The 27,487-nt window shown below is 35.6% G+C and overlaps 1 protein-coding gene across 1 annotated transcript in view; it reads right to left on the bottom strand.

Annotated features, from left to right (window-relative positions):
* Positions 1–27,487, bottom strand: part of LOC136035379 (vacuolar protein sorting-associated protein 16 homolog) — a 106,452-nt gene that overhangs the window by 8,299 nt on the left and 70,666 nt on the right. The window contains exons 11-15 of the mRNA XM_065717144.1: positions 19,707–19,841; positions 18,435–18,650; positions 15,108–15,260; positions 8,166–8,413; positions 2,576–2,776 (exon numbers count right to left, since the gene is read on the bottom strand). Of these exons, the coding sequence (XP_065573216.1) occupies positions 2,576–2,776; positions 8,166–8,413; positions 15,108–15,260; positions 18,435–18,650; positions 19,707–19,841 (953 nt within the window). The remainder of the gene's footprint in view (positions 1–2,575; positions 2,777–8,165; positions 8,414–15,107; positions 15,261–18,434; positions 18,651–19,706; positions 19,842–27,487) is intronic.

Below are 27,487 nucleotides of genomic sequence, written 5' to 3'. Positions count from 1 at the left end.
GGCCCCAGGTTTTCAAATTATCAGCAATGTCTTAGGAATAGCGCAGGGATCAATTTGAAACTTTCAGGTAGCATCAGGAGGAGTCAAGTGGATTTCAAATGTTGACATGGGGAGGAGGAAAGGTAGATCACAAGACCCTACGTGTATACTAGTCACGAAAATACCATAACTGCAGTATCTCGGCAACGGCTAGCTACGGGGTTGAAGTTGAAACTTCCTTGCTGTTGGGTAAGGATGTTCTAAAGAGAACTCTTTAGAGAGGACCCCCTGGTTCCTCTCTAAAGAGAGGACAGGAGGATGAGTGGACAAAGTAGACTTCAAATCTCTTGTTTGGCGGAAATATATTAAACAATTTTAACTCCGAACCATCAACAAGTTTTGCACTATACACTCCTATCATACTTAAATACAGTCAGCTTGCAACCTATCGGACAGGAACACTGGACCACATAAGCCTAACATGAAAAATATTTAAAAAAAAAGTAGTTTTGTATCGATTCTTGGAAGCCTAAAAAGAACCTAACATTTTTTTTCTCCAATAGGAGTGAAAATTTTACGATGAGAAGATCGGACAAAGGAACCCACAATGACAACAGTAAATTTGGGAAAAAATGCGGCTGCATCGAATCTTAGTGGAAAGTTTGATTGTTGCAACTGATCAATTTTAAAATTGCAGTCCTTGAATTAATTCATAATTACTGAAAACAAAACGTATTTGTAACATCTCCTTTTTCATGATTCTTCATTGAAAAATAGAAAATTGTTAATATTTCTCGAATTAATATCGTTACAGATGAAATATTTCATTAGTGCTTTACACAAATACTAATTTACGGTGATTTTATTTATTTGATTGTCTATGTTTTGACAAATAAAAACCACACTTTTCAAATACATGTGAGTTTCAGTAAATCAAAAAAGACGTTATCTAGAAAGTTTTGGGGGTGGTAGCCCTACACTTATTTGTAGTAATTTTCATCCATAGTGAAATCTGCTATCTTTAGGTTCAATGTAATTATTTATTTTTATTCCTGTTCGTTTAGGGCCGTGATTCTCAACGTGGGATGGGGGGCAGACCCCACCGGTGGGGCATGACAATATTTTAGTGAGTCATGTGCACCTTCGGCTGATTGCAGTTTAAAGCCTTAATAATAAAAAAAAAAAAAAACAATGTTCGATGTCAATGAATTCACACTCAGATACATTTAAAGAGCTTACCTGATGGTATTGGAATGATGTTATACTTTGTATAAAAGGTGTTGTATTCAGACAATATTTCTTATTCGTATGAAACATGCCAAGAGGACGACCACAAAAAAATACCGAATTAATGGCCTTTTAAGCTTCCTTTAGGTGGATAAACGCAAGATTTGGAATAACAAAATTTAAGTATCACGAGGAGGACATCAGGATTTTAGAACTGTCCAGGTGGGGCATGGCCCAAAATCGGTTAGGGGCAACTGTTTTAGGGTGTTATTTATTCATTCGTAGGGATGTATGTTCCTTTCAGGCTCCAATTATTATAGGACTTTTTTTCTGCTCGTTTAGGTTTGTCTTAATACACCGAATAAACTCTCTCTTGAAGCATTGTTCTGCAAAAGTTAGACATTGATTTAAGACTGTGGTTTGAGAAGACTTTAGCCCTCCTTACATTTAGGGGAATCCCAGGTGTAATATTAAAAATGAACAAAAATTGAATAATAATAAAACAAGTGTTATAAATGAAAGTAAAGAGCAACGTTAAACTTTAAAACTATCAGAAATTATTCTATGTATGAGGACAGCTAAGAGAGATAAAGAAAAAAGATTCTCGAGAGCCATTGCTGGCACATAAAGCATAGAATCGACGTTGCATTTGAAGGTTTTTTTATTTTGCACAGCGACAAGTAACAAGCCTGTTGCCCAGCCTTGCAGCAGAAGGGGACTAATTCCTGGGATCTGTACTGCCAAGTAGGACATTGTGCTAACACAGGGATATGAAACTGCTCCCTCATTAATACCCCATTCTTTACGCTAAAATTTGAATATTTGTCTCAAATGCTTTGAAAACGACTGTTCAGACATAAAGGCAATTGGAGTGAGACAAGAAGTATTCTTTACAATACCTCAAGAATTAGGACCTTCTTGATGCGTACTGACTTTAAACAATAAAATTTCCAATTCAAATATTTAAAAAGGTAACCAGTAAATAAGCCTTGTTGCACTAATAATTGCTCTCAATAAAGCACTATTAAACTTTAACGTAAAGTGGGTTAAGAAGAAGGCAGTCCCCATTATATATAGAATAAGGTCTGTTTGTTTCCATTTTTAATGTCGCTCTTTACTTTCATTGAAAAAAAATAATTCTAATCAACCAAAGGGATGAGAACCCAAATTTACAACTATGTGGAGCCTCACCCAAACTTATTAACCAAAAACTCAATAAACCTTCGCCTTGAGGTAAAACCCCTGAAGACATACAATGAAGCACAGTGAGAGAGTCGTATTATTTGAAACAGAGTGGGAAGAGGGGGGGGGGGCTCCTCAGAATTGCTTAAGAAAATGAACTCCTTAGAAAAATTAAAATAAAACTTACTCAGCTTTGATAAAATAATCTATTTTGTTCTCCTCCTTGATTTTAGGAAGATATTTTATCGCCTCTGAAATAGTGCCTATCTTAAGACAAGCATCAACAAACGGCTCGTATCCAATTGGTGACTTCTTCGTCTTTGATAATTTCTCTAATTCCGTCCACTCTCCAAGCTCAGAAAAACAGTGAACTTTTAGCCACCAAACTCTGAAAAAAGAAAAAAGGTAATTTTTTCCCACTAATGATAGATAATTACGACGTAATTATACTATTGACACCGAAATATCTTTTCCGAGGCAAAGATTTTATAGCAGAGTTAGGAGAAACGTATTATACAAATAAGTAACTAAGACCTGCTTTTATGATATAGATCGAGATACGTTTTCCGAGGTCAAAAAGATTCTGAGGTAGCGCGTTGTCTGAAGTCTTACCTTGAGTTTTGTCCTTTCTTGTCGATTATATTGGACAAATTTTTATACACTGGATTCATAGGTAATTTTTAACAATGTTGGGTAACCTAAGACATAAACAGAGGAGTTTGCATGATGAATATGACGACAAGATGGCATAAGTCATATTTAGTAATGGGGAAAACCTAGCAGACTGATCAAAATTATTGCTTTATAGTAAAATATATGTATTATAAGAAAAAAAAAATTCCAATCAAAAGTTATGTACAATCCCTGGCGAGCACATCGAAAGATTCAAAATATAAAACGAAACATAAGAGAGAAAGAAAAAAACGACACAAACATAGTATCGCTATGCCTGTTAATGTCGAAAAACAGCAAAATAAAAGTTAATACAATGAATCTCAATCTTCGATAATGATTCGTTAAAAGAAAGGTGAACTTTTATTTATTATCAAGATATTTGCCTAGTTCTATGTTTATAATACGCAAACAAAATACAAATTTATGCTGTATGTGCTTACAAGCAAACAATTCAAAAAAGATTACCTTTTAATTAAGGTTCCTTTATTTCGACATTTGCCTAGATTTGTTGCTGCTTATACAGCGGGAATAAAATTAATTTAAAAACTAAAACAGACACTTTGATTTTAGATAATATTAGTTTCATTGAGAGTTTTCTAATATTTTAACAAATAAATGCAAAACAAGCCCATTAATTGCATAAAAAAAAGTAAAGCTAATTTTGGTTTTAATCTTTCGAACCAAGAGTGACTAACTCAATATTTTGATGAAGTACCTTAAACTATTTCTTTAAAATACAGCTATAGTCAATTAAAATATATATACAAAATAAATATAAATAAAGATAAAAAATATTTATTTAACTTATACAGAAACTAATGAACTAATATTAAGTTGAGATCAATTCCAGATGGCCTAAGCACAGAGTTCGAAGACCCCGTTACTGACACCTATAGTTTCAATATGGTACATTGTGACATTAATCATTGTACTGAGATTAAGAATCCGGCAGGAACACCTATCAATCAATTTTGAATAATATTGGCTTTGTATATACTTTCGTCATAACTACTTTGCTATCTTCTATATAAAATAAAGTGCGACCTCAACCTGTATAACTATATAGAGTAGAGTGCGACCTAAACCTATATAACTATATAGAATAGAGTGACCTCAACCTGTATAACTATATAGAATAGAGGTTCTATATAACTATATAGAGATTCTATATAGTTATATAGAAGATTCTATATTAGAGATTCTATATAGAGATTCTATATATAACTATATAGAATAGAGTGACCCCTCAACCTCTTTACGCTAGTAGCTCTTTTGAGTTTTCTTGCTTACTAGCAGTTTAGAAAATAAAAAATAACTGAATTTTCAGTTCAAACGTTTGGAAAGACTATCACTAGATAAGACACTTGTAAGTACCAGCTGACAAAGAACATTGGACTATAAAATACATACAGGTAAGCATTAGTTAGACTTTAGCGTACGTAGTGAGAGGTCGAGCGGGTTATACCCCCTCCCTATTATAGAGGGTAATTTATGTCCATTTTAAGTTTTAATTTGCCCTTTACTTAAGCTGAATAAACCTTTGTTTTTATATATAATTCAAGGAAAGTGACGTGTTCTATTTACACAAAACAAATAACGAAACATAATTTTTTTTTGCTTAGCATTATAACATTATTATTATTTGAATACTCATCGTACAAAAAAAATCGACTAGAAAAAAAATATACATAACTGACAGTAACAAATACTAATGAAGACAAATGCACTAATGAAGATAGTACAATTCCTTCAAAAGCAGGAAGGAAAAAGGAAGAAAAATTTAAAAATAAAATTATTGGGTAATATGGATGGTTACAAGAAATACAGGAGAGCTATCAAATTGAAAAAGCTTCGAAAGAGGAGGGTGGTCAAAAATTGAGCTCTAATTTCGTTTATTTTACTTGAATTGATTATTTGTTTGTCTGTTTATGTCTTTGTCTGTTTATCAGAATTATCTTCATTTTATGCTGATCCAAAATATGCAAAACTAATTGAATTCAAACTTACTCATCGAAGGTTTTTACCATAAAGTAAATTGTATAATTTCAGAAAAAGAGGGAAACTAACCACCCAAAAAATTTATTCGGTCTCGACTGGAATATCTTTAGGAGTTGAAATTTCTAACTCCTTTTATACATTTCGTTCAAAAATGACTATGCATTTTGTTATACAAGGTTTTCTCTTCAGGCAAATTGTTATTCGTTAATCTTTCAGTGACATGTTTGAATCATTGAATTGTGCTACAGCTATGGTTTCAACTCTAACCACGATTCCCTTCATCGTATACACTAAAAAAAGAAAAACATCGTTGACCTGTTTTTGCTTGAACTAGGAAAAGAGCCAATAAATAAATAATACGTTGTGTCAACATCGTTTTTTTCATAGGCAGCGCTATTGCGCTGCCTATGAAAAACAAACTTTTTAGCAAAAAGGACTAATGGTCCAAGTACCGCAGAAACTGATATCTTGATTTTCTGTCGTCAACTGGGAGTATTATGCGAGGTTGCGGCAAATCATTGGATACTTCTTCCCGTGTTTTTACCTCAGATTCATTCAGGTTACCAATTGGAACTGGTTCATCTTACAAAATCAAACTGTTGACTCCCGCCCCAAACCTAACAGACAGCAACACCGGGATTTGAACACTTAAATAAACGGACATAGAATTGCAAGCCCAGCTGCAGGCCCACCAATCGGCTAATGAAGAGCGAATCCCGACCAGCAATTCCTGCAGTCGTGGTTTCCCACTGAATAGTCAGAACTTTAATCCCAGATTATCTAGAGAAATGTACCTAAACACAACTAAACAATCTAACAAGAACATCTGTTGTAAACGTAATGTTTGTTTGAAGTGATTTTGCCGAAAAATTGATCTGTTAGCATTATATCTGCAAAAAAATTACCCAGTTTTTTTTTAGCTTATCCGCACTTATTGGGATACTTTCTATTTTTGGGATGTTGTCAGAATACATCTTCCTTTAAATCTTCTTTATCAGCTTCTATAATATCATTGATCATTGTTTTCTTTGCTAAGGGCTCTTTTCCCTGACCATTTGGTTCGGTTCCGCTAGCAATTACTCCTCTTTCGTTATTGGCTAATTCTGAATCCTATTACTAACAACTTATTGTAGCACCCCTGATAACCACCTGAGTACAATACAGATACGCAAGCTTTTCCGCTATCCCGATACATTTTAAGCGCCTCTTTACACCCTCCTGAGAAGTTCCAATTTCTCTTAAATACTTCACTATGACCTCCCCCCCCCTAATTCAGGAACAACCTGCTTTGCGCTTTTCAACAGACGGTTGGGCGAAAAGGATGATCTTGAAAATCTGCAATCCTTCATCCGCAGAACGTGCCCTTGCCTTCTCAGGCTTTTTCTCATTATAACCCGAGAAAGCGGGATAGGTTTTTTAACTAGAATCTTAGACCTCAAAAATTGCAGCAGTCTATAGCGGTTACTATTTTCTTTTAAAAACAACAAGTTTACCTAGGCTAAGATATCTACTATTTCTATTGTATCTAGGCTATATATATATATATCTATTTCTACCAACCAGAAATCACATATTAAGCATATTATATTTCTACCTCGAATTCTATCTATTTGTTCCTGCAGCTCCAAATAAAATCCATCCGAGTCACTACTACCTCCACCAGTCGGTTCTAAAGGGGCATACACTACTATGACTGATACGTAACACTTTTTAATCGTATAATGAGCAACTAGAACACTATTACTAATAACTTCTCAATGTAAACAAGACTTAGCAGCTTTTCTATTCATCATGAGTGCTATTCCCAGCCTATGTACAATTCTTCCTGCCTAGTACTAGGTGATATAGTGTAAATAAACTCTATATCACCTAATTTCAAATTTCCTATTCTTGGAATATCAGTTTCTGAAACTCCTAACAAGTTTAGTTAAACCGTCTGAATTCGTCAGTCAAATGTCAATGCGATGGTTATTTTTTAACGTCGTAACATTTCAAGCTGCAATATCCACATTATTTAAAATATTGAGAATATTAACATCAGTAAATGCAATAGATCCCAAATCATTGCAAAACAGGGATTTTCTCATGTCTACACATTTTCTCAAGTCTACACGAAGCGCTTAAGCCGGCTTAGGCCCGGATGGCAATAAGTCATGAGATCTCCAGTGTGAATGGAGGCTTTGTGCAATCCTGGGCCCATCTTGGATACAATAGAGTTTTCTACACTCTGCAATGCTCTTCTATTAACAACAGTCGAAATCTTGCACAAGCAATCTCAATTCTAATACCTCCGACTCAATATATAATCATGCCCGAAAACAATATGCTACTATGAGGAGGCAGACCATAACAGACAACTTAACTAGGAAGAAGAATTTCAGCTCAAGAAAGCCCACCAAAACAAACAAAAACCAAAAAGAATCGTCTATCAATCGGAATCTAGTGCAAATGCTATTTCATTTACTAGGCTATAATTTCACCGAAGATCACCACTCCTCACCGTCATCCTGCAGCGCCGTTTTCAGTCACGGTTCTGGTTAGGAAAACTAATGATAGGTCAACCCTCACGCCACTATGAGACCACACAAGCAGGATTTCCTTTTCTCAATAATGTCTCCTATGCAGCTCACCGAAATCTACTTCTCTGACAATCGCATCATCTGAGTTATTTTGAAAAGCAGCAACAAGAGCGTGAGCATATTCTTCACTATCACACCAACATTGCCTCCAGAAGCAATTCTAAAATTTTTCTCAATCGGTTAATATCGGTTTTGAGATATTAACTTTAACCTAACACCCCATTATGTCAATAATCCTTATTTCCTTCACTATTCGTTCTTTTCTCCGACCCTTAAACTTGGTACGACCTACAATATATCCTCTTTGATTATTGGCTTACTATGGACAATATCCTACAAACCGCGTATAACTCCACTATCTTACTGTCTGAGAAAGAGTGTTCAAGAAAAAGTGTCGAAGCTTTTAAGAGACCCTTAGGGAAGGAGGGGGGTTTCTAAAATAATTTTGTTGTCAAGATTCTACATAAATCTCCTTTCTAGTCCCTGGAAAAATATGCAGTCCAATTAGAGCCAAAGAGAACAAACCTCTTTTCACTCAATTTAAAAGTTCGAGCCCACTCTTCAGCCATTTTGCCATTTCCACGAGACCAAAGCTCTTTTAATGTATCTGCAAGAGACTTGTTAACCATCTTTTGACCATATTTTTGCTCTAGCTCAGTCTGTAGCTTTGTCAACTTACATGCTTCGTCTATAAACTGAGCAGTATCGTCATTTCGACCTTTGCGGGCACAATCTCTGGCTGATTGAAGAAGTGGGTAACGTTTATCAACCACCTGAAAAATAGACAATAACTATTGTTTACACAATTCATTAAAAGCAAAATAAAAAAAAGTTGTTTTGATTTCTTCTCTAAGCAGTTAGTCGTTGATTGTTTTACACAGATGAGTTTCATATAGATAGTGCGGTTGTCTAGTCCACTCTTTGTAGATGACAACTTCGAGAAGACTTCGTTAAGATATTGACCGTATTCAGTTTTTCAAGTCTTATCCAACGGTAAAATTTGGAACAAAATTCCACAGAACTACCAATTAAATTAAACGTCATACCTTGCAATTTCAAATCTGAGAAATACGCATATTGCTCATATTCATGGAAGAAATAAAAATTCTCTTGCATTAGGTCTTTCACCAAAATAGCTGAAACCTTTTGAACGTCAACTATAATCACGAAAGAAAATATCTTTACCTACATGAGATAATAATTTAAGAAACAAGTGAAAAAGAAAAAAGAATAATTAGTCCTTAATGATAATGCAAAACCTTAAACCAACTTTTTTTTCAATGTTCTTTTTCAACTATCTTCTTTTTTAAAAACGGTATTGAAGTTGGTTAAAACATTTTTCCTATTAATGAATTTCAGTAGCTTCCTATACGCTGTTCAGAAACTCAGGTCCTAGTGATATCCCAAAATATGGGCGATGCGGAGAACCTCACCTTTCCACGAAGGAAACCACTAGCGTCCTTGATCCTAAATATGCAAACTGCAGCAATAAACTCCGTTCTTATAGCTTCTCCAACACTGTTATTAAGTGCACGTCTACTCGTTAACCATGAGCAAATTAATCTCAACCGTTTCGTCAATATTAAGGGTACAAAAGCTAAGGATTTCATCTTTGATGTATTAACTAACTTTTACGATCTGGTATGTCTCTAGGAGTATCTTCTCAAACTTTAAGCTCCAATTTCCTACATCGAAGTAAGCATCTCATTACGTTACCAAGTCCTGCATGACTTAAAGGTGATCACCCTTCCAGTGGAGTGGAGTGTATCTTTAAAGGGGATTTACTTTTCTGTTCACAGATTAATTCATCACGATGATCTGTCCATCCTTCCAGATCTGTCCATTACGATGGCCATTCTGTGATGCCCTTGAGAAATTTGCAAAGAACTGTCGCTAATGAAACTTTTGGTGAATCAAGTTATTTCAAATTCATTACAGTACGGAATTATTGTTGATCTACTAATATTAACCAATTTTCGATGAGACATGAATGCTGATGTCTCCCATTGTGTAATGTTGTGTAAAAATCTCGCAAATTTTCGTATGTTCATCAGTCAGGAAGTACAAGAGATGTTGATTGAACAACTTGCCCGTCTGATATTATTTCATCTTGGGTTATTGTTCATGACAGTTCATTAGTTACTGACCATCCGTTAATTTACAAGGTTTCTTATATAACTATTTCAGGGTCTTTTTCAATAGGTCCCTAATCCATCAGAAACAAATTTCTCATACAAACGTACAAATTGGTTTGAAAAAAGTAACTGGAATAAAGAAAACGTAAATGTGTTCTATAATATATTCATCAGTGTCAAATACCAACGAATACGAAACTATGATTCAAGATATGAATTGAATGTGGTCGACTAATGTCTGGTTGAGTGGCTAATTTTGAAAGTAAAACTGAGAACGAATATAAACGTCGTTGAAGTACAGCACATTACCAAAGGGGAAGTTTTTCTATGAGAAAAATTGGTAAAATGTTATTCTTTCTGATAAATTGAACAGTGATAATATAACTAGTAATTACTGTCCGCCGTCTGTTTGCAAAACTACTATTTTTCAATCATCAAATTTTTGACCATTCGTCATTCAGTGCATTCTTTATCTACTCAACCTGGCCCCCTCTTTTTAGTGTAAACCTTTCCCAACAGAAAATCAAATTCAACTCTAGTTGATGATATAAAACATTTATAGTCCGAATCAATGGATAGTTGTTGCATTTCTAAATCTCATCTTCTTTCGGGGCGTGTGGTGAGTTCTGTGAATACTCCAAGGATTTGTCTTTGCTGCTCCTTGGCAATCCTCGCGAGGGAAATGGTCTCAATATTTGTGCCCTAAATCTTTTAAAGGATTCGATAATATAGTCCATATTCAGTTTCTTTTTTTCCTTTTTGTAGTGCTGGCATTAATATTTCAGTTAAACAACTTCTTACATTTTGGCATTCAAACTCTTTCCTTCAACTTAATTAAATTAAAAAAACAACTTTTTTCAACTTAAAGTAAGGAGCAATGTCAAAACTTAAAACGAACAGACATTATCCATGATATGACGGGAGCTACCACTTCTCAATACCTCACTTTTTACACTAAAGGTTTCCTGAACTTTTAAAAAAGCTCGTTACTCTTATTAGATTAGCTTATTATTCAAACCCCCGTGTTTCAGAAGTCATTCTTTAAGAATCGGGATAAAAAGTCAAACTTTAGCGTAAAGAGCAAGGTATTGAGAATGACAGCTCCCTTCATATAATTAATAACTTCTATTCATTTTAAGTGTTGACGGTGTTCTTTGCTTTCAGTTGAGACAAACCTTTGTTTTAAATTAATTTCTGATCGTTTTTAAATTATGCCAGAAAATTCAGCTCCCCCTCCATAGAAAATTCCCTCTTCCCATGGACAATCCCTCCATGGAAAGTTATTCCCACGTATAATTCCTGCCACTACCGGGAAAATTCCTCCCAGACAATTCCATTCTAGCTGAAAATTATCCCCGAAAAACTTCTTGAGGACGGTTCCAGGTGAAAAAGTTTTCTTAGCGCACTTTCCTTTGGAAAAGACTTTCATTTGAAAAAAATTGTCTTTAAAATCATTCCAGAAATCCCCTCTTCCGTGGAAAAGTTTTAACGCAAATACCCCGCTCCCTAGTAGTAAGTAGACCCCGTAGAAAATTCGCTCTGGAGAATTATTCGGCGGAAAACTCCCCCATAGCGAATATCTCCCGTGAAAAATACCCTCTCCTACGGAAAGATACTCTAGACAAATTCAACTCAGTAAAAATCCCCCCAGACAATTCCCCTTAACATCTCCAATGTAAAATTGAATCCGCAAAAAGCAAGTAATACTAATAAAAAGATACTTGTATAGGAATTCTGGCAAATTCCCCAGTATAAAATTTCCCCTGTAAAGTTCACCCCCCGGAAACTTCCTTCCCCATAAAAAACTCTTTCTCTCCGTTGAAAATCCCCCCAGCAGAAAATTCACCCCCTTCCACCTGAAAAATGTATGCATACTTCCCAGTAACAAATACTATACGTAAGCAATAGGCAAATTCTTTCCCCAGGGGCTGTGGGAGGTCATGTCATCTCCAAAGGCATAGTTATTGGACCTTTCAGCTATGCTGAACAAAATGGCAATCTCAAAATTTTGATCGGACGAATTTGAGGAAAAAGAGGGGTGGGAGGGGGTTTAGTTGCCCTCAAATTTTTTTTGTCACCCCTGCTGTGACCTTCTCCGCGGCTTTGATAACGAATGAACTTGCTTAGCGACGGCAATTCGTCAAACTTTCACATATTTTTTCATTGAACTTTTACATATTTTTTCACTGAGCTTGAATCAATTACAGTAAACTCTGGAACGTCCATTCCTAAACCTTGTGTAACTATGCTCTGAAAATGTGTTTTGCTTCATTTATGTCTGCAGAAACTACATTCCAAGCCAAGAAATTTTTTTCTGTTTCTTTACTTTCCACATTTACCGCTTCATCAACCACAACCGACAACTGAAGCTTTAAATTATCATTATCAGTTTCAATCTTTGTTACTTCTGGTTTTAACTCAGATACATCCCGGTTCGAATATTGCGCTGCACTCTCAAGCTTTGAAATTCTGTCCTCCAGACGCCTCATACTAGCAGAAAAATTAGCCAACGCTTTGGAATTGTCCTGAACCGTTGTCAAAATTAAACTTAAATTGTCCGCCAGATTTTGCAACGTCACAGAATTTTCTCGATCACTGGAAGAAACCGAATCATTCAGGAAACTTTCATTCTTCTTCCTTTAATTTTTCGTCATCTTCTTAAAACCAGCTAGCAGAAAAAAAAGAAAAAAAATGGATAGGGACCTACCTCAGAATGCTCCTGGTTTACCCACGAGGAGCTCCGTGCAGTATGCTAAGCCGTTAATTTAGCCACGGTAAGCAGCTATTCCAAAATCAGCAACAAAAACTCCATCAACACCTTCCACCAAAATCTCGCACTTCTAAACGGGTAATCCTTTGCAAAAATTTCTTCGAAACGTTTATCCACTGCAATACACCCTCTGGCTAGGTCCGGCGCAAGCGAGATGTTTTCACTCTGATTTCATTTCAACGATATTTGAAGGCATTCAGGTAATCAATAACGAGTTTTCTTTTTAAGTGTATGAGCAAAAAATATCCAATAGTAACATTGGAAAAATATCCAAAAGTACATAGCTAACAATCCGATGTTTAACTTATTGCTAAACTTCTATAATCACTGGATTGTACGCAATTTCATTTGTTGTTATATCCAATTAGGTTTAAGGTTAAATCCAGATTATGTCCTCACAGTTCAAATACAAATTTTCGAAAAATTTCGAATTTTATATATTCGAAATCAGCATAAAAAGCCAATTCTTTTGATATATCTATTGATGTCCAAATTGCGTTTTTTGGAGTTTCGGTTACAATTGAACCGTGTCCCTCTTTACTTACAGTTCGTTACCACTATCAGTTGCGAAATGGAGTAAGGCAGAGAGAGGTTTTATTTCATATCCTATTTAATATTTGTATTTTTAGTGCTCTGGCTAAGACATTAATACATGCCTTTCTGGTTGTGCCGATGCGTCTTACCTTGCACATATTGATAAGCAAACTACGATTTGCTGTCCCAAAATTTGAGAAAGACTACTTTTTGAAAACCATTTTTTTAGGAAACCATTTAATGGCTTCTACTGTTTTTTCTGAAATTGGCCATTCAGTAAATGTTGAAAAGTCTAAGTTTATCTCCTATTAGGTCACTACTGTTACTCATATATATGCCTATTAGAAGATTTTCCCTGTGCCTCTTATAGATTGTTTCTGGTGGCTTGGTTTTTTGATTACCTCAACTCTTCCAATTTTGCAACCAGCACAGTTGCCAATGTTGAAAAAAAAAATCAAACGTTGTTATGCGAATAATGTTGTTGCCCCTTGTGTATCGGCATTCGTTCTTAGAGGATTAGGAAAAAAGTCAAACTTTAGCGTAGATATCAAGGCATTAAGGAAGCCTCTTCTTCATAAACAAAATAATTTATAATTGTTTTAAATTTTAATGTGGTTCCTTACTTTCAGTTGAAAAAAGGACTTTTTTTGTTATTTAAGTACTGATCCTTTTTCAAATCATGCTCAGGCTTAATCATGAAGTTATATGAGCTACCAACCTCGTACTTCCCACATTTCTTTCTCTGAATTTTATATATCAACATTCATAAAATGATTGGTAGCGTCCCGCTTTTTTAGATTTGCTGCTTAAGAATTAAAATGCTGGATTATAATTAAAATTTTGGACAAAAATAATATTTGGCCAAAATTTTCGACTATAGAATTATATTTTTATATATATTTTTACTATATTTTAACTATATTATTATATAATATTTTTACTATAGACTTTCGGGTTGACGGGAAGGGGTAATATTGTTAATATGTATGAAAATTCAGCATGTATTTTGATCTACTATGCGACTGAAGCCACTGCGATGTCCTTTGACTGCATACATATGTTTAAACACATTTAAACATTCCATGTAAATAGGACAAAGAGAAGTATTACCATTTAAAATCACTGAAAACGAAGTTGCTGGTAGCACTTGCTAGCCCCCTTCCCCCATAACATTTTCTGACGAGGCTTCGATATTCGATCAGCTCTGGAAAAACAAACAAACGAAAAAGAACGTATACACATGCATACGTGCTATTTCGTCTGGCAGAAGTCGAAATCTCACATTTCTGTAGATAGGAACCTTGAAAACTCTACAGTAGGATTCTAGGAATGCTGAATCTAATGGTGTGGCTTTCATTAAGATCGATTGACTTTCTGTTTTTTTTTCCGTTTTTCAAAAATTAGGGAAATGTTCTTAGACTCGTAGCTTTTGATGGGTAATATTAAACCTAAAGAATATTTATAATCTGGAGTCAGCATAGAAAAACAATTCTTTTGATGTAATAACAGTTATCAAAGCTCCTATTTTTAGAGTTTCGATTACTGTTGGTCCAAGTCACTACTTACTTACAGATTGTAACCACGAACTGTTTGATTATATATTCTTCTTTTGTGTTTTTTCTTTCTTACTGCTATTCCATCTTTATACTTTTTTTTTGTATGTATGGGTTGAAAATAAACAAATCAATAAATCAGTGGAATCAAGATGTTTCTTCGAATCGGTATCACATCACGTTTCACAGTCAAGTGTTACAGCAGCCTTCAACTTCACTTCCCTAAAATATTACTAAAGCCAAAAAGATTGCTTTATGAAACATTCTTTTCTTCCGTAAGCTTTTGATATAGTGAATTCCAAAGTTTCAGAGATTTATACGCATCTACCAATCGACAACACTTATAATAAGGACTTTCTAGTTTATGTATGCTATTATCTTCTGATTAAGCAGATTCGACATATTTTCCTAGTTTGACATATATCCTTAAGCGCCCTTGTAATCACACACTGGCAAAACATCTATGAAAGTTTACCTCTGTCTGAAAGAATGCTTCTTCAAGGAAATAAAAACTTTCCTGTAAATAATCATCTTCTTGTTCATAGATGTCTCTCAGAGAGGCAGGTACCTTTTCACGCAGAATGTTTACATATGTAGCCAACGCAACTGGATGCTGTCGTACAAACATCTGCAAGTACTGAATATTAAAAACCTGACTCCCTGATAATCACTTTCCTGCCGTACTCTGCGTAAAAAAAAAAAAAAAATCACATTTTCTTGTGCTTTCCAGTTTTTTCATTAAAAATAGTTTTCTAAAAAAGTTGTTTAAAGAAAAAGCAAAGAGCGATTTCAAAACCTAGAACGAGCACAAGTACAGTCAAATAAGAAGTCTAACTATAGCATACGTGAATGTGAATAATCAACCAGACAATTAAGAGGTATTATTATCCACTAATTAATAAAACCCTAAAAAGAACAGAAATTACTGGAAATAAGAGTGAGCCTGCCGCCTCGTCAAACCCTACAAAGGCTGGAGTGTCATCTGTACTCTGGTCTTGTTTTCTAATCTTAACTGATCATTCGTTTTAATTCCTGATAGTTTAGATGTCATATGGTTCCAAGTGAATTTAAAAATAAATTTGGCCTATTTTCGGGTGAACCAAGGAATTTATTTAATTCCTTTTTTTGCAATGAGATCTCCTTGGCCCAAGGACATACAGATAATAGTTTCAAGCTGATTGGGGAAAATCCTATTGCCCCATTTTCAGTAAGGGCGTAACTTGCTATGAGGCAGGGAGGCAACTGCCCCTCCCAGACTTGGTTTACCCCTCAGACTCTACTTGCCCCTCTAGACCCTATTTTGCCCCCCCCCCAGCTGAAACTTAGTTTCTTCATCTTCTCAAAAGAAGATGAAGAAATCTTCAAAAACAAAGATTCTCAGATTATATCAGATTCTCAAATTATGAGATAAGTTTCGAAACTTCTCAAAACTACATAATTCAAGCATCCATAGAAAAGGGTCAGTTCTCTTTAGTATATCATTACCTTTATGGTACAATATGGCTCATTTGCCAGTTTTCACTGTCATTTTTCATGGTGAACCAATTTGGTGAACTCCATTTTTTTGGTGTATTAGGGCGTCCTCAGCCCAAGGACTTAAGAATACAACTTTCATGCCAATCATAAAAATTTTTAACACTTTTTAGGCCACATTTTCGACAAGAAGAGGGAAAGGCTTCCTAAATATTAAATTTATATATCATAAATATTAATTCATACCTAAATACGAGTCTGCTCCACGATCTCATTGATCCTTACTTAGCTAATGCGGAAGCTCACGCTTTTAGCCTTTAAGAATGCTACTTGCTTTGCTCGGGTGGAAGGTTCAGCTCGGGCATTTGACCCTCACAAACGAGTTACAACATACGTCACAAATTAATCACGTCACTTTTACGAAAATTTTAGGAGTTTTTTCTTTCTAGTTTGTTTACAAGCAAAAAAAAAAAAAAACATGTCCCTTGTGGTTTTAATTCCTTCCAACTAGAGAGCCAAAAGCCCCAACTACCTCCAGTCTTTCCCGAGAAAAGTAAGGCTTTTTCGGCCTTTTTACCAGAGGAAGAGCCCATGAAAGAGCTTTTCTGTCTAGTCTAACCATATAATTGATGATGTCGTTATCCCTCGGCCGATTTCCAACCTCCAGTGCTGAAAACAATAATGTGACGTTGAATAACAACTACCCCCCCCCATGGAAAATTTCCCCGACAATTTCCCTTCGTAAATCAAGAAACACGATATTGTACTGAATTAACAAGCACGAAAACTGATTTTTTTCTTTAGGTATCATACTTTCCACAATAGAGTTGATCTTAGCATGAATAAAGCTGTCCTTCTACCTACATTTATATAAATTGCCTAGTTAATTCATGTGGTTACATAAGCAAAGAGTCGGAAGTACCTAAAACTGTATTTCTAAAAATATTATACATAAAAATTTCGCCAAAGTGTGCTTAAGAACTTCTTAAAGTTTCATGGCGATCGGATGAACAGTGGAATAATGCATACAGGCTAAACACACATAGAAACTGAATCTGGTGTCACGCAAAATTCAGTTCTACGACAGGTTCTATTCTTTAGATTTGGGTTAATGACCATTGGCTTGTTGTTCTCTACGTTACCCCAAAATATTTCCAAGTAAAAAAAAAAAAAAATATATAGATCGGTATCAATGGATGAGGACTTTCAAGTTGCTTTCGTCAACGACAATACCGTTGACGCTGTTGTCCGAACTGAGCTTGAAATCTGTATCTAATTCTTTAATTGCTGAAGAAAGCTAAAAAATTTGGCCTTCTTTCGACTTCTAGAAATAGCCCTTTCAATCAACACGGAAAAAATAATGTATATTAGATAACTGTAAAAATTTGGAAGACACAAACGGAAACAACCCGATAGCTCTTAGCGTTGTTTTGTTTTTTCATATTTGTCAAAAATATTTCTTCTTCTGTAATCAGATATGGGCTACAGCCCCAGACAGCCCCCCTTCATAAATGACGCCCTATTTACCATTACTCAATATCTAGACATTTTTTTTCGATATGCTTCAATGACAGCTATGATTCTACAGAAAAGCTATCGTATGGAGCTTTTCGAATATTCTAATCGTAGTTTTACTGGATTTTTTTTTGTTCCTTTAAATTTTTGTTCTCCATTAGATTTTTGTTCTATTTGTTCCTATATTTTTCTCATTCTCCTTGTACCAATAACTTGGAAATGTGGTTTATTTTGTTTGCATGCGGATTAATAACACTTTTTTTTCACGAAATTAGATCATTTTATAATGACAATTTTTCTAACAAATTCGATTAATCGAACTGGTATACTTCCCTTAGATTTAAAATTTATTAATCAGCCTAATTGATATATATCTGAAATAGCATTTATTCGGGTCAAAAGAATTAAATATGTTTCGTTTAATTTTAATATGCGGTTGCCCGTTTGCTCTCCCTATTTTCACCGTTTTAAGATTTTATTTTATGAGGGTTATATCAATTTTAAGAGAAGAAGGATGTCTTTTCCCTTTAATGCAAATAATGCAGCTCACATATGCTAATGACCTTTACTGGGTATATTGAAATTAAAAGGACTGAACGTATTTAAATTCAGCATAAAATAGTGAAATTTCTGAAGCACACATCATTTTGACTTTTGTATAAGAGCTTCGATTTTCATTGGAACGAATCTCGCTTTATTTACGCCCAATAATTCTGGGAAAGTCGCAATATGTCCGGGGAATTAAATAGAATCAGAAAGAAGATGACCGAAGAAAAACAAATTCATTAGTTATGATGAAAATAAATTAGCCTACCTGGAATTCTCCTTTATTCATTTTTGCTTTAAGATATAGAAGGACTTCAACAATCAAATCCCCGTCTCCACTTTCCAGAGCACGAGAAAGGGCGGTTTTATCAATTTTCAATGTCGATCTTTCACTTTCCTGATCCATTTTTAATAAAAGTCGAACTTGCTTACGAGAATTTGATTCGTATTCAAGGAGTTTTGCATAAACCTGCATTGAAGACACCTAAAAGAAAAACATATAGACAAATAAAAAATAAATACAAAATAAAACAAAAACTCGTTTTAACAGATGGACTGAAAGTAGAAATAAGTTTTTTTTTCCTCTAAAATTTATGAATATGAGTGGAAACGAGGGGCGCAAAACAAACTGGACTTTACTCTACATAACAGATTATTATTTATGCGGCTAATGAGAGCTATAAAGTAGAAGTAAGTCAGCATCATTGGTCCAGAGAGCTAATTTTATGACAAAACACACTGTACATACACATACACAGTGCATTTTGTTTTTTTCTTTTTCAATTTTTTTTCAAGTACGATTTTGTTTTTGTTTTTCTCCATTAGTTCATATATCCTACAACTGTTGGTCCATAGTCTTAAACTCAATTAACACAAAGGTACAAAAATATACTCAGTATTGCAGCACAACGTGTTTACTTGTCCAATAGCCAGGAACAGCTGCCCTTGGCGTTCCTAGGGCAAGAATTTTTTCCTTCCTTGATCTTTGAGAAGAAGACTCACCACGAATAAATGAAGCAGTTTGTTAACTCACACACTTTGATTGCTCGATGAACTATAACCTTTTCAGTTTGCTTTTTCCGTATTTCTTCAAAACACTAAACTACCACTTTCCACGTAATGAATATTCGTCGAACCCCTGAAGGACAAATCAAATAAAAACCGTGATTATTGAGTGCCGAGAAATGAATGTCCACGGTAGACCATAAATGGTTTTCCTTCTACCGTCATTTGTCTCCTAGCGACATATATTGCCCAAAGATCACAATAAAATACGTGTTCTTACTGTATAGAAAGGCGTTCTATTTCCTTCTCTTTACAGAAACGGTAGACGATTGGAAGATGAGTCTCACAAGAAAATCAAACTATCACAGGGACAAGAACGGAAAACCACTCCGTGGACGCTACTTCAGAATAGACTTTTAAGAGGCTCTAAGACAGAAGAAAAACAATTCGATTACAGTTTCCAGAGGCCTGTTCCAGCACAGTAGAGAAAAGAGAAACTCAAAAAACCCTTATAAGGTCTTAAAGTTAAACTAACCTTCGCATGGACTTCTTTTTTATTTAGTAGCATAGCTTTGGCTGCAATGTCTCCGGGAGAAATGCCCTGAAGATCTCGGACTTTTTCAGCTATTTCCCTTGCAACTACTTCGGGGTCTTGTCCAACTTCTTTCATCTAGATTAAGAAAAATATTCAAAAAATAATCGAGTCTGCACCGTAAAGAAACTTAAATGTCGAAGAAGAAAGAAAGAAAAAAAAATAAGACGAACCGCAATAGTTGTGAAATAAAGGCACTGATGAATAGAAACAATACGGTTTATCATTTTTTTTAAATTGTTGTTTTATGAAAGGTATTCATTATAAGATTACCTTAATCACAACATATTAGGCCAAATATTATCGTCTCCGAAGGTCCTAGATAATAACAGGAAAATATCTTTACTGCTTTTAGTATTTTATTAAAAAAAAAAAACAAAAAAAAACATGTTTTTCCGTCTACTTGACTTTTGAGAAGCAAAATTTGTCTGGAAGGGGGATCTCCTTGGAATGTCTTTTCCACTTATCGTCTGAAGTTGAGCTTGGTGTCAATCAAATGAACTGCGAAGTTCATTTCTAGGGCCAGTTCTGTCCTTAATTTATGCTAATGACCTTGTTGTTTCGGTTATAGGCAAATAGCCAACAGCATGTTATCGTCAATTGCACCCCAAATCTTCCCATGCCAGAAAATGTAAGTCGTCATTATGGACGAGGACGTTCTAGCTGCTTTCACTGACGACAGTATCCTCAGTGCTGCTGCTGGGTATAAGCATAAATTCGTATTAAATGGGTTGAGAGGGAAATTCTTTTGTTCAATCTGAAATGCCAGACCCAGAATTTTATTGATAAGTCAAACTTTCTGATTATTTCGTGTATTTCTCAGGCTTGTCCTTAGCTGTCCGAAACTTATCATTCAGAGAGGTTTCATTTCCTCCCTAATTTCCCCCCAGGATCGTCTTTAAAAAAATATGTTTCATTATTTAACTCAATCTTACGTTTCTCAGTATCTTACTATACAGAAGTGAACATTACTTCCTTTCTGAAAACACTTTTTAAGATGTATGATAAAGTGAGGAACCTTGTCCTTAAATTAAATCTTTCTGGTGCTAAGTCATTGCTGGATTATAAGCCGCTTTATATTCTTTCATGTTTGTCTTTCAAATTGTTTCCATTATAAAGTGATTTTCCTACGACCCTCAGATTTAGTCCATCTCTTGTCTCTGACCAAAACTCATTTCATCTTAGCAATCCAGACATTTCCATTCCATTGCCACTGTCATTCAGACTGGACTTGAATTCCCAAACTGCCCGTCATATTCCCTGGAATACTCTACCTGAGTCAGCTAAAGAGCGTCAGTCATTTACAACCTACAGAAATTCTAGTTGTTTTACTTTCTAAGTCATTTTTCTTCTTTTTGTCCTTTTTTACTTTCATGTTATTATCCTATTCCCTCCCCAAAAGGTGAATTTCTCTGGGTCATGTTATTTGTTGACATTGTTTACTCGCTCTTAGAGCAACTCGCTCTGGCTTGTTTTTTTTTCAATAAGATATTTTACATACTTTAAAAAAAGATTTAATTTTCATACCGCTGGCCTGGTTAACGGTGAGTAACGATATTGTATAATATAGATTTATTACCTGCCATCACTATACAAAATACAATGGACATCAGAGTATAAGAAAATAAGAATAAAAAAGACAAGAGAATACAATTTAACACGAATATATATAAAACGAAAAGAGCTAACTCAACATCGACATTCAAATACCATATTCATCTCAAGTCTTTCCCTCAAGAGTTAATCAAAGATGACATAGAATCAAGAACTTTTTATGAAAATTCGCTACTCCGATAGGAACTGCAAAAGCGGAGTCTATCAGTCCACTACTGACTAAATACCATTTTTTGGACCATGGAAATATTGGGAATATTTAAAATAAATTATTCTTCGTAGCTTCCTCTTCTCTATCTATGCAAAACAATTCCAAAACGGAGAAGCTTAGAGAAAATCGGTAAAACAACCACATTAATTATGCAAATAGGTGACGGACAACACCATGGTAGTCTTTTTTCTTTTTTGGTTTGGGCTTCCACCATGGCTCAAAAACCGGTATTTGGTCAGTAGATAGGTCAGAACGAAAGAAGAGGAATTTCTGAAATAACAGACCATTGGGCTTTCATTTGGAGAGACTGCTTGCATTTGTAGGTAGGTCGAATAACATAAATAGCTCTTTTATACTCATTATATAACCAACTTCTTAACAATTACGTGCTATTTTTCGTAACGGGAGAGAGCGGGGGGGGGGGGGGCTCTTTGACTAGTTACATGGAAATTTTAGTTTGTCAGAGGCAACGCTATAGCATTTAATAATAGCAAAGACCCTTCAATGTTTTATTATTTTTTTCCCAGAGGTACTTAATATGCAAGGGGTTGCCGCACAAACTTCAGAGGGGGCTCATTCAATTTAAAATGGGAAGTTTTAGTTCCCTTTATAAGAACCAAAAGTAATCGAAGGAAAGCCCCACACCCTCCTTTCCCCAAATGCATTCAATCGAAACTTGAGATAGCCATTTTGTTCAAAATAGTCAAAAGGTCAAATACATATGCCTCTGCGGTTGAAAAAACCTACCACAGCCCCCAGGGCTGTAAGTTATGCAAGCTGTCTATTATTACCATATAAGGTTTTTATGGAAGATGTGGTCGTATAAACTTCAAAGGAGGATCATTCGATTTGAAATTGCAATTTCTAATTCCCTTCTTAAGAGCCAAAGTGATCGGAGGGCAACCGGATCCCCCACGGCCCTTTTCGCCAAATGCTTCCGATCAAAATTTTGAGATAGACATTTTATCCAAAATAATTCGAAGGTCAAATAACGATGGTTCTGGGTTTGATAAATACCCCCCCCCCGACCTCGGAGAAAGGGCTATAAGTTAGGCTTGTCGCCCACTGTTAACATAAAAAAAAATTTATGGAAGGGGTGATCGTATAAACTTTGGAGAGGCCTTATTCGCTTGGAAACTGAAAGCTCTAGTGCCATTTACGAGTCAAAAGTGATCGCAAGGTGAAGAGCCCCCACCTCAAACCATATTCCTCCAAATTCATCCAATCACAACTTTGAGGTACCCATTTTGTTCAAAGTAGTCCAAAAGTTAAAAACTATAACTCAGAGGTTGACAAATCCCCCAAAGTCCCTGGGACAAGGGCTGTAACTTAAGCAAGTTGTCAATTACAAACACATAAGGTTTTTGTGGGAGGGGTGTTCATATAAACTTTGGAGGGGGTTCATTCGATTGGAAATCGAAATTTCTAGCTCATTTAATAAGAATCCAAAGTGATGCAAGGTCAACCAGACTCCACCCCCCCTCACAACTTTTTTTCCTCAAATGCATCCGGTCAAAATTTCGAGGTTACCATTTTTCTTCAAAATAGTCCAAAGGCCAAATAACTATACTTCAAGGGTCGAATCCCCCCTCCAGCCCCAGGGGTCAAGAGCTGAAGTTATGGGGTAAGGGTTGTTCAAGCTATTCAAAAGGTCTTATAGCTCTGCTTCCAGGAACACCATACCCCCATAGCCCGGGGGCAAGTATTGTAAAATATGCAATTTGCCCATTTTTTACATGCAGGATTTATTATTATAAAAAGGGAAAATACTTGATTCTGGGTGCATATGAAAAGGCTAAGGGCATTAAGGTAAAACATTGGGGGATCTTGAGGGGTATATTATACTAAATCAAAAGGGACTATATGCATTTAGTTTATCAAAAAGGTTGATCTGCGATATTGTAAGAACTGCATAGAGTGTTCAGTTGAAACTTTCAGGACACGTTGGGGCATGTTAAAAAGTGGAGGGCTACAAGCTCCTCTCATGCCTTTTTAGTTACAATCCCTACAAAAATATTTGACCAAAATTTTAAAATAGACATCTTGTTCAAAATAGTCAGAATTTAAACAACTATACCTATTGGAATGACATAGCCCTCAAAAGCTTTGAAGAGAGATTCTGAACACTATAAAACACACTGTGTGTGTACTGATTTTCAGAAGGAAGTATTATCAATATATAAAGAGCAGCTGAGGGTATTAAGTTGAAAATTTAAGGGAATGTTGAAGAGCTATCAGAGAGTAACCAGCCACCTTGCCCTTTTTAGATGCCCTTCTCCTCTTCACTGGTCAAAATTATGAAAAAGTGATTTTGTTCAAAGGTCTAGTAACCATACTTCCGGTGATACAATGCCCCCCAACCTCCATGGTAAGGATTGTAAACTATGCAATCTCCCTTTTTTATATGCAGGATTAATAATTATGGAAAAGGAGGGATTTTTGATTCTAGGTGTGGTCGAAAAGGCTAAGCGTATTAAGGTGAAACTTCACAGAATGCTGAGGGACATGTTAAACCAAATCTAAAACTTGAAGTAAAATTTAAATTGAATCTTCAAATCAAACTTAAAACGAACAGAAATTACTACAAACAGGAGTTTGACTACTGCCTCTTTCTTTAACTGTACTTTTGGCTTTATTTCCGCTCATTTGTGGCTTCAATCTCTATTTACTGTTAAAAAGGGCACAAGAACTTTTAATTTGAAATCAAATTAGCCCCTTTAAAATTTTCAAAGGTATTTCTAGTTATTATAGAGTGATGTTGCCTATGATATTGCTTATATGCCCTTTTGAGAACCTGCATGTATACAGTTTTTTCGTCTAATTGAAACTCCCCCTAAACTTTCCCTAAAAGTTTCACCTTAATACCCTTAGCGTCATTAGTTACAGTAACTGTAGTGGTAATATTAGAAGTATACACATAGAGTCTTCTGGCTAGTTCAAAATCCCCCACAACTTACCCTAAGTGCTTATAACTTAATAAAATAATTTGTTCTTTAGATATTACTTTGTCACCTTTTTGAAAATCCACATGGTCATAGTTCGTTTTGATTTAGTTCAACATCCGCCTAAATATTCCTTAGAAGGTTCACCTTAATAGCCTTATAATGCACAGTAGCAATAGTAGTAGCAGCATTAGTAGCATTATGCGTATAACACCTTTGCTTTCTTCAACATCCCATTCAACACACGCTGAAAGTTTTAGCTTAATACCATAAACCGTTCCTGAAGCATTTCTGATGCGTCCGCTTGACAGCCTGTGTAGGCATAGTGTGTTTCGGAGTAGTTCCATACAGTTTCTATGTATCCCAGTCTTTTCACCTTAATATACTTAGCTTTAATAGCAGTAGAAGTAGTATTAGAAGTAGAATTAATTGTAGTAGCCTAAGATTTAGTGGCAGTAGTAGTAATAGAAGCAGTAATAATAGTAGCAGCAGTAGTAGTATGAGTAGAAGCAGCAGCATTAGGATGAAAATATTTTCTTTTGGTTAGTTCAACATCCCTTACAACAGGCCCTATTAATTTCAACTTCAGACACGAAACTGTTCTTAATATAGTACTGTTACACCCTTTTGACAACCTGCATACAATCGAAATGTTGTTATTCCGTTCATCTTCCCCCCCCTCAAAATTCCTTGAAAATTTCACCGTTATACCCTTAGGCAAAGTTGTAATAGTAGTCACAGTAGTAGTACTGATATTGCTAGTAATAGTTTTGACATATTGCCTTTTGATCAGTGGAGGATCCCTCTCATCAAGTCCTAGAAGTTTCAATATAATACAATTAGCCGTTGCTATAACATTGCTGATATGTCCTTTTGATAGCCTGTATTTTATCAAGTCTTCCTCTCAGTGCTCTTGGCCTTACAAGTAGTATAAATAGAAGTAGTAGCAGAAGTAAATGCAGCAGTAACAGTAGTATTAGCAGTCGTGTGCACATATTGTCTTTTGGTGAGATGCTCTTCTTCTTTAAGCATTCTCTAAAAGTTCCAACCTAATACCCAAATCAATTCTTGAGATACGCTATTTTGACAATTTGCATGCACGAGGCGTCTTTTCATTTAGCTCAAATTTCCCTGAACACTGTAAATAGAGTAGTCTGGTAGTAGTAATGATGGTAGTTGTAGCAGTATTGGTAGCATGCAAACACTGCCTTTTTGATCATACCCTAATCATTTCCTGAATTTTCCAAATTAATATGTTCATTTATACCTGTATTACACCCTTTTGACAATCCTTATACGCATAATATGTTTTGATTTTGTTCAACATTCCCCTCAACGTTCTCTGAAAGGCTCACCTGTATTCTTTTCGTCTTCTTGGAAAGTAAAGTTCAAACATGTGCACCTTTCTCAATAACATATACTGTATACAATAACAATAGCAATATACAATAAAAATTACAGGACCTTTCAACAAGGCTGAACAAAATAGAGCTCTTAAAATTTCGATCTAATATGTTTTGGAGAATGATAGGTTTGGGGAAACGGCATTGCCTTCCATTCGTTTTGACTCTAAAAAGGGCAAAAAACTTCCGACTTTCAATCAAATAAGCTCCATCCGATCGAAAGCTTATACGACCACCCATTCCGTAAAATATTATATGCCCTGGGGCATAGCTTACAACCCTTGCCCATAGTCTCTGGGGGATTGTGTCCAACCTAAAGACACTGTTATATGATTTCCGGACTATTGGTAACAAAATGGCTATCTAACAATTTCACCTGAATGCATTTCGGCAAAAGAGGATGTCAGGGGGGGGGGGCTAGTTGCTCTCTGTCATGTTTGACTCTTAAAAGGAAACTACGAACTATACATTTCAAATTAACAAAAAAACCTCTTCTAAAGTTCACACGAAGATTTTCCATAAATTCCTTATATGCCTTTAGGGCATAACTTACAATCCTTACCCCCAGACTCTGTGGGATTCATTCTGCCCCAAAGGCCTTATTATATGATATTTGGTCGATTTTTGAACAAATGGCTATCTCAATTTTTTTTATCAAATGCATTTGTGAAAAATACGACGTGGGGGGGGGGCTGTCACCGATCATACTGACTCTTAAAAAGGAACTAGAACAACTGATTTCCAATCCAATGAGCCTCTCCTGAGTTTATACGACCACCCTTTCCATAAAAAACCTTATATGTTCTCGGGGCATAACTTACAAGCCCTCAGCCCTTGGCTGAGGGCTGTGGGGAAGGGGGGTCATTCTCGACGACAAATTTTCCAGACCTTTGAACTACGCTGAACAGAATGGCTATTTCAAAATTTTGATTAGATCCGTTTTGGGAAACGCTGGGCATATGTTTGTGTGTGTGGGGGGGGGGGGCTTGTTGCCCTCCAATCAATTTTTACTACTAAAAAGGTCCTTTCAAATTTCCAATCGAATGGGCATTTTTTGAAGTTTCTACAGCCACAAATGGCCATCTCAAAATTTCTATCAGATGTATGTCGGGAAAATACGAGGTGTGTGTGTGTGTGGGCGGGGGGTATCCGCCCACCAATCTCTTTGAATCTTAAAAAGGGTAATAGACAATCCAATTACCAATCCAATGAGCCCCCTCCGCAGTTTATACGATCACCTTTTTATATAAACCCTACATGTCACCAGTGCAGAACTTACAACCCTTGCCCTGAGGGCTGGGGGGGGGGGAGGGTCGTCATCTTCAAATACATAATTCCCAAATCTTTTAACTACGTTGAATAAAATGGCTATCTTAAAATTTTGATTGGATGTGTTTGGGGCAACGGTGGGCGTTGGAGTTGTGTTAGTTGCCCTCCAAGCACTTTCAACTATTGAAAAAGGCACTAGCTGTTTCAATTTTCAATTGAATTAGCCCTTTCCGAAGTTTCCACGACAAGTCCTTCGACACGAAGTGACTTGCTACGTGTCCTGAC

Source organism: Artemia franciscana, chromosome 14, assembly GCF_032884065.1.
Source record: "Artemia franciscana chromosome 14, ASM3288406v1, whole genome shotgun sequence".
Classification (NCBI taxonomy): Eukaryota; Metazoa; Arthropoda; class Branchiopoda; order Anostraca; family Artemiidae; genus Artemia; species Artemia franciscana.
Note: the sequence above shows the minus strand (reverse complement) of the source record. Positions and strands in the feature narration are given on the sequence as shown.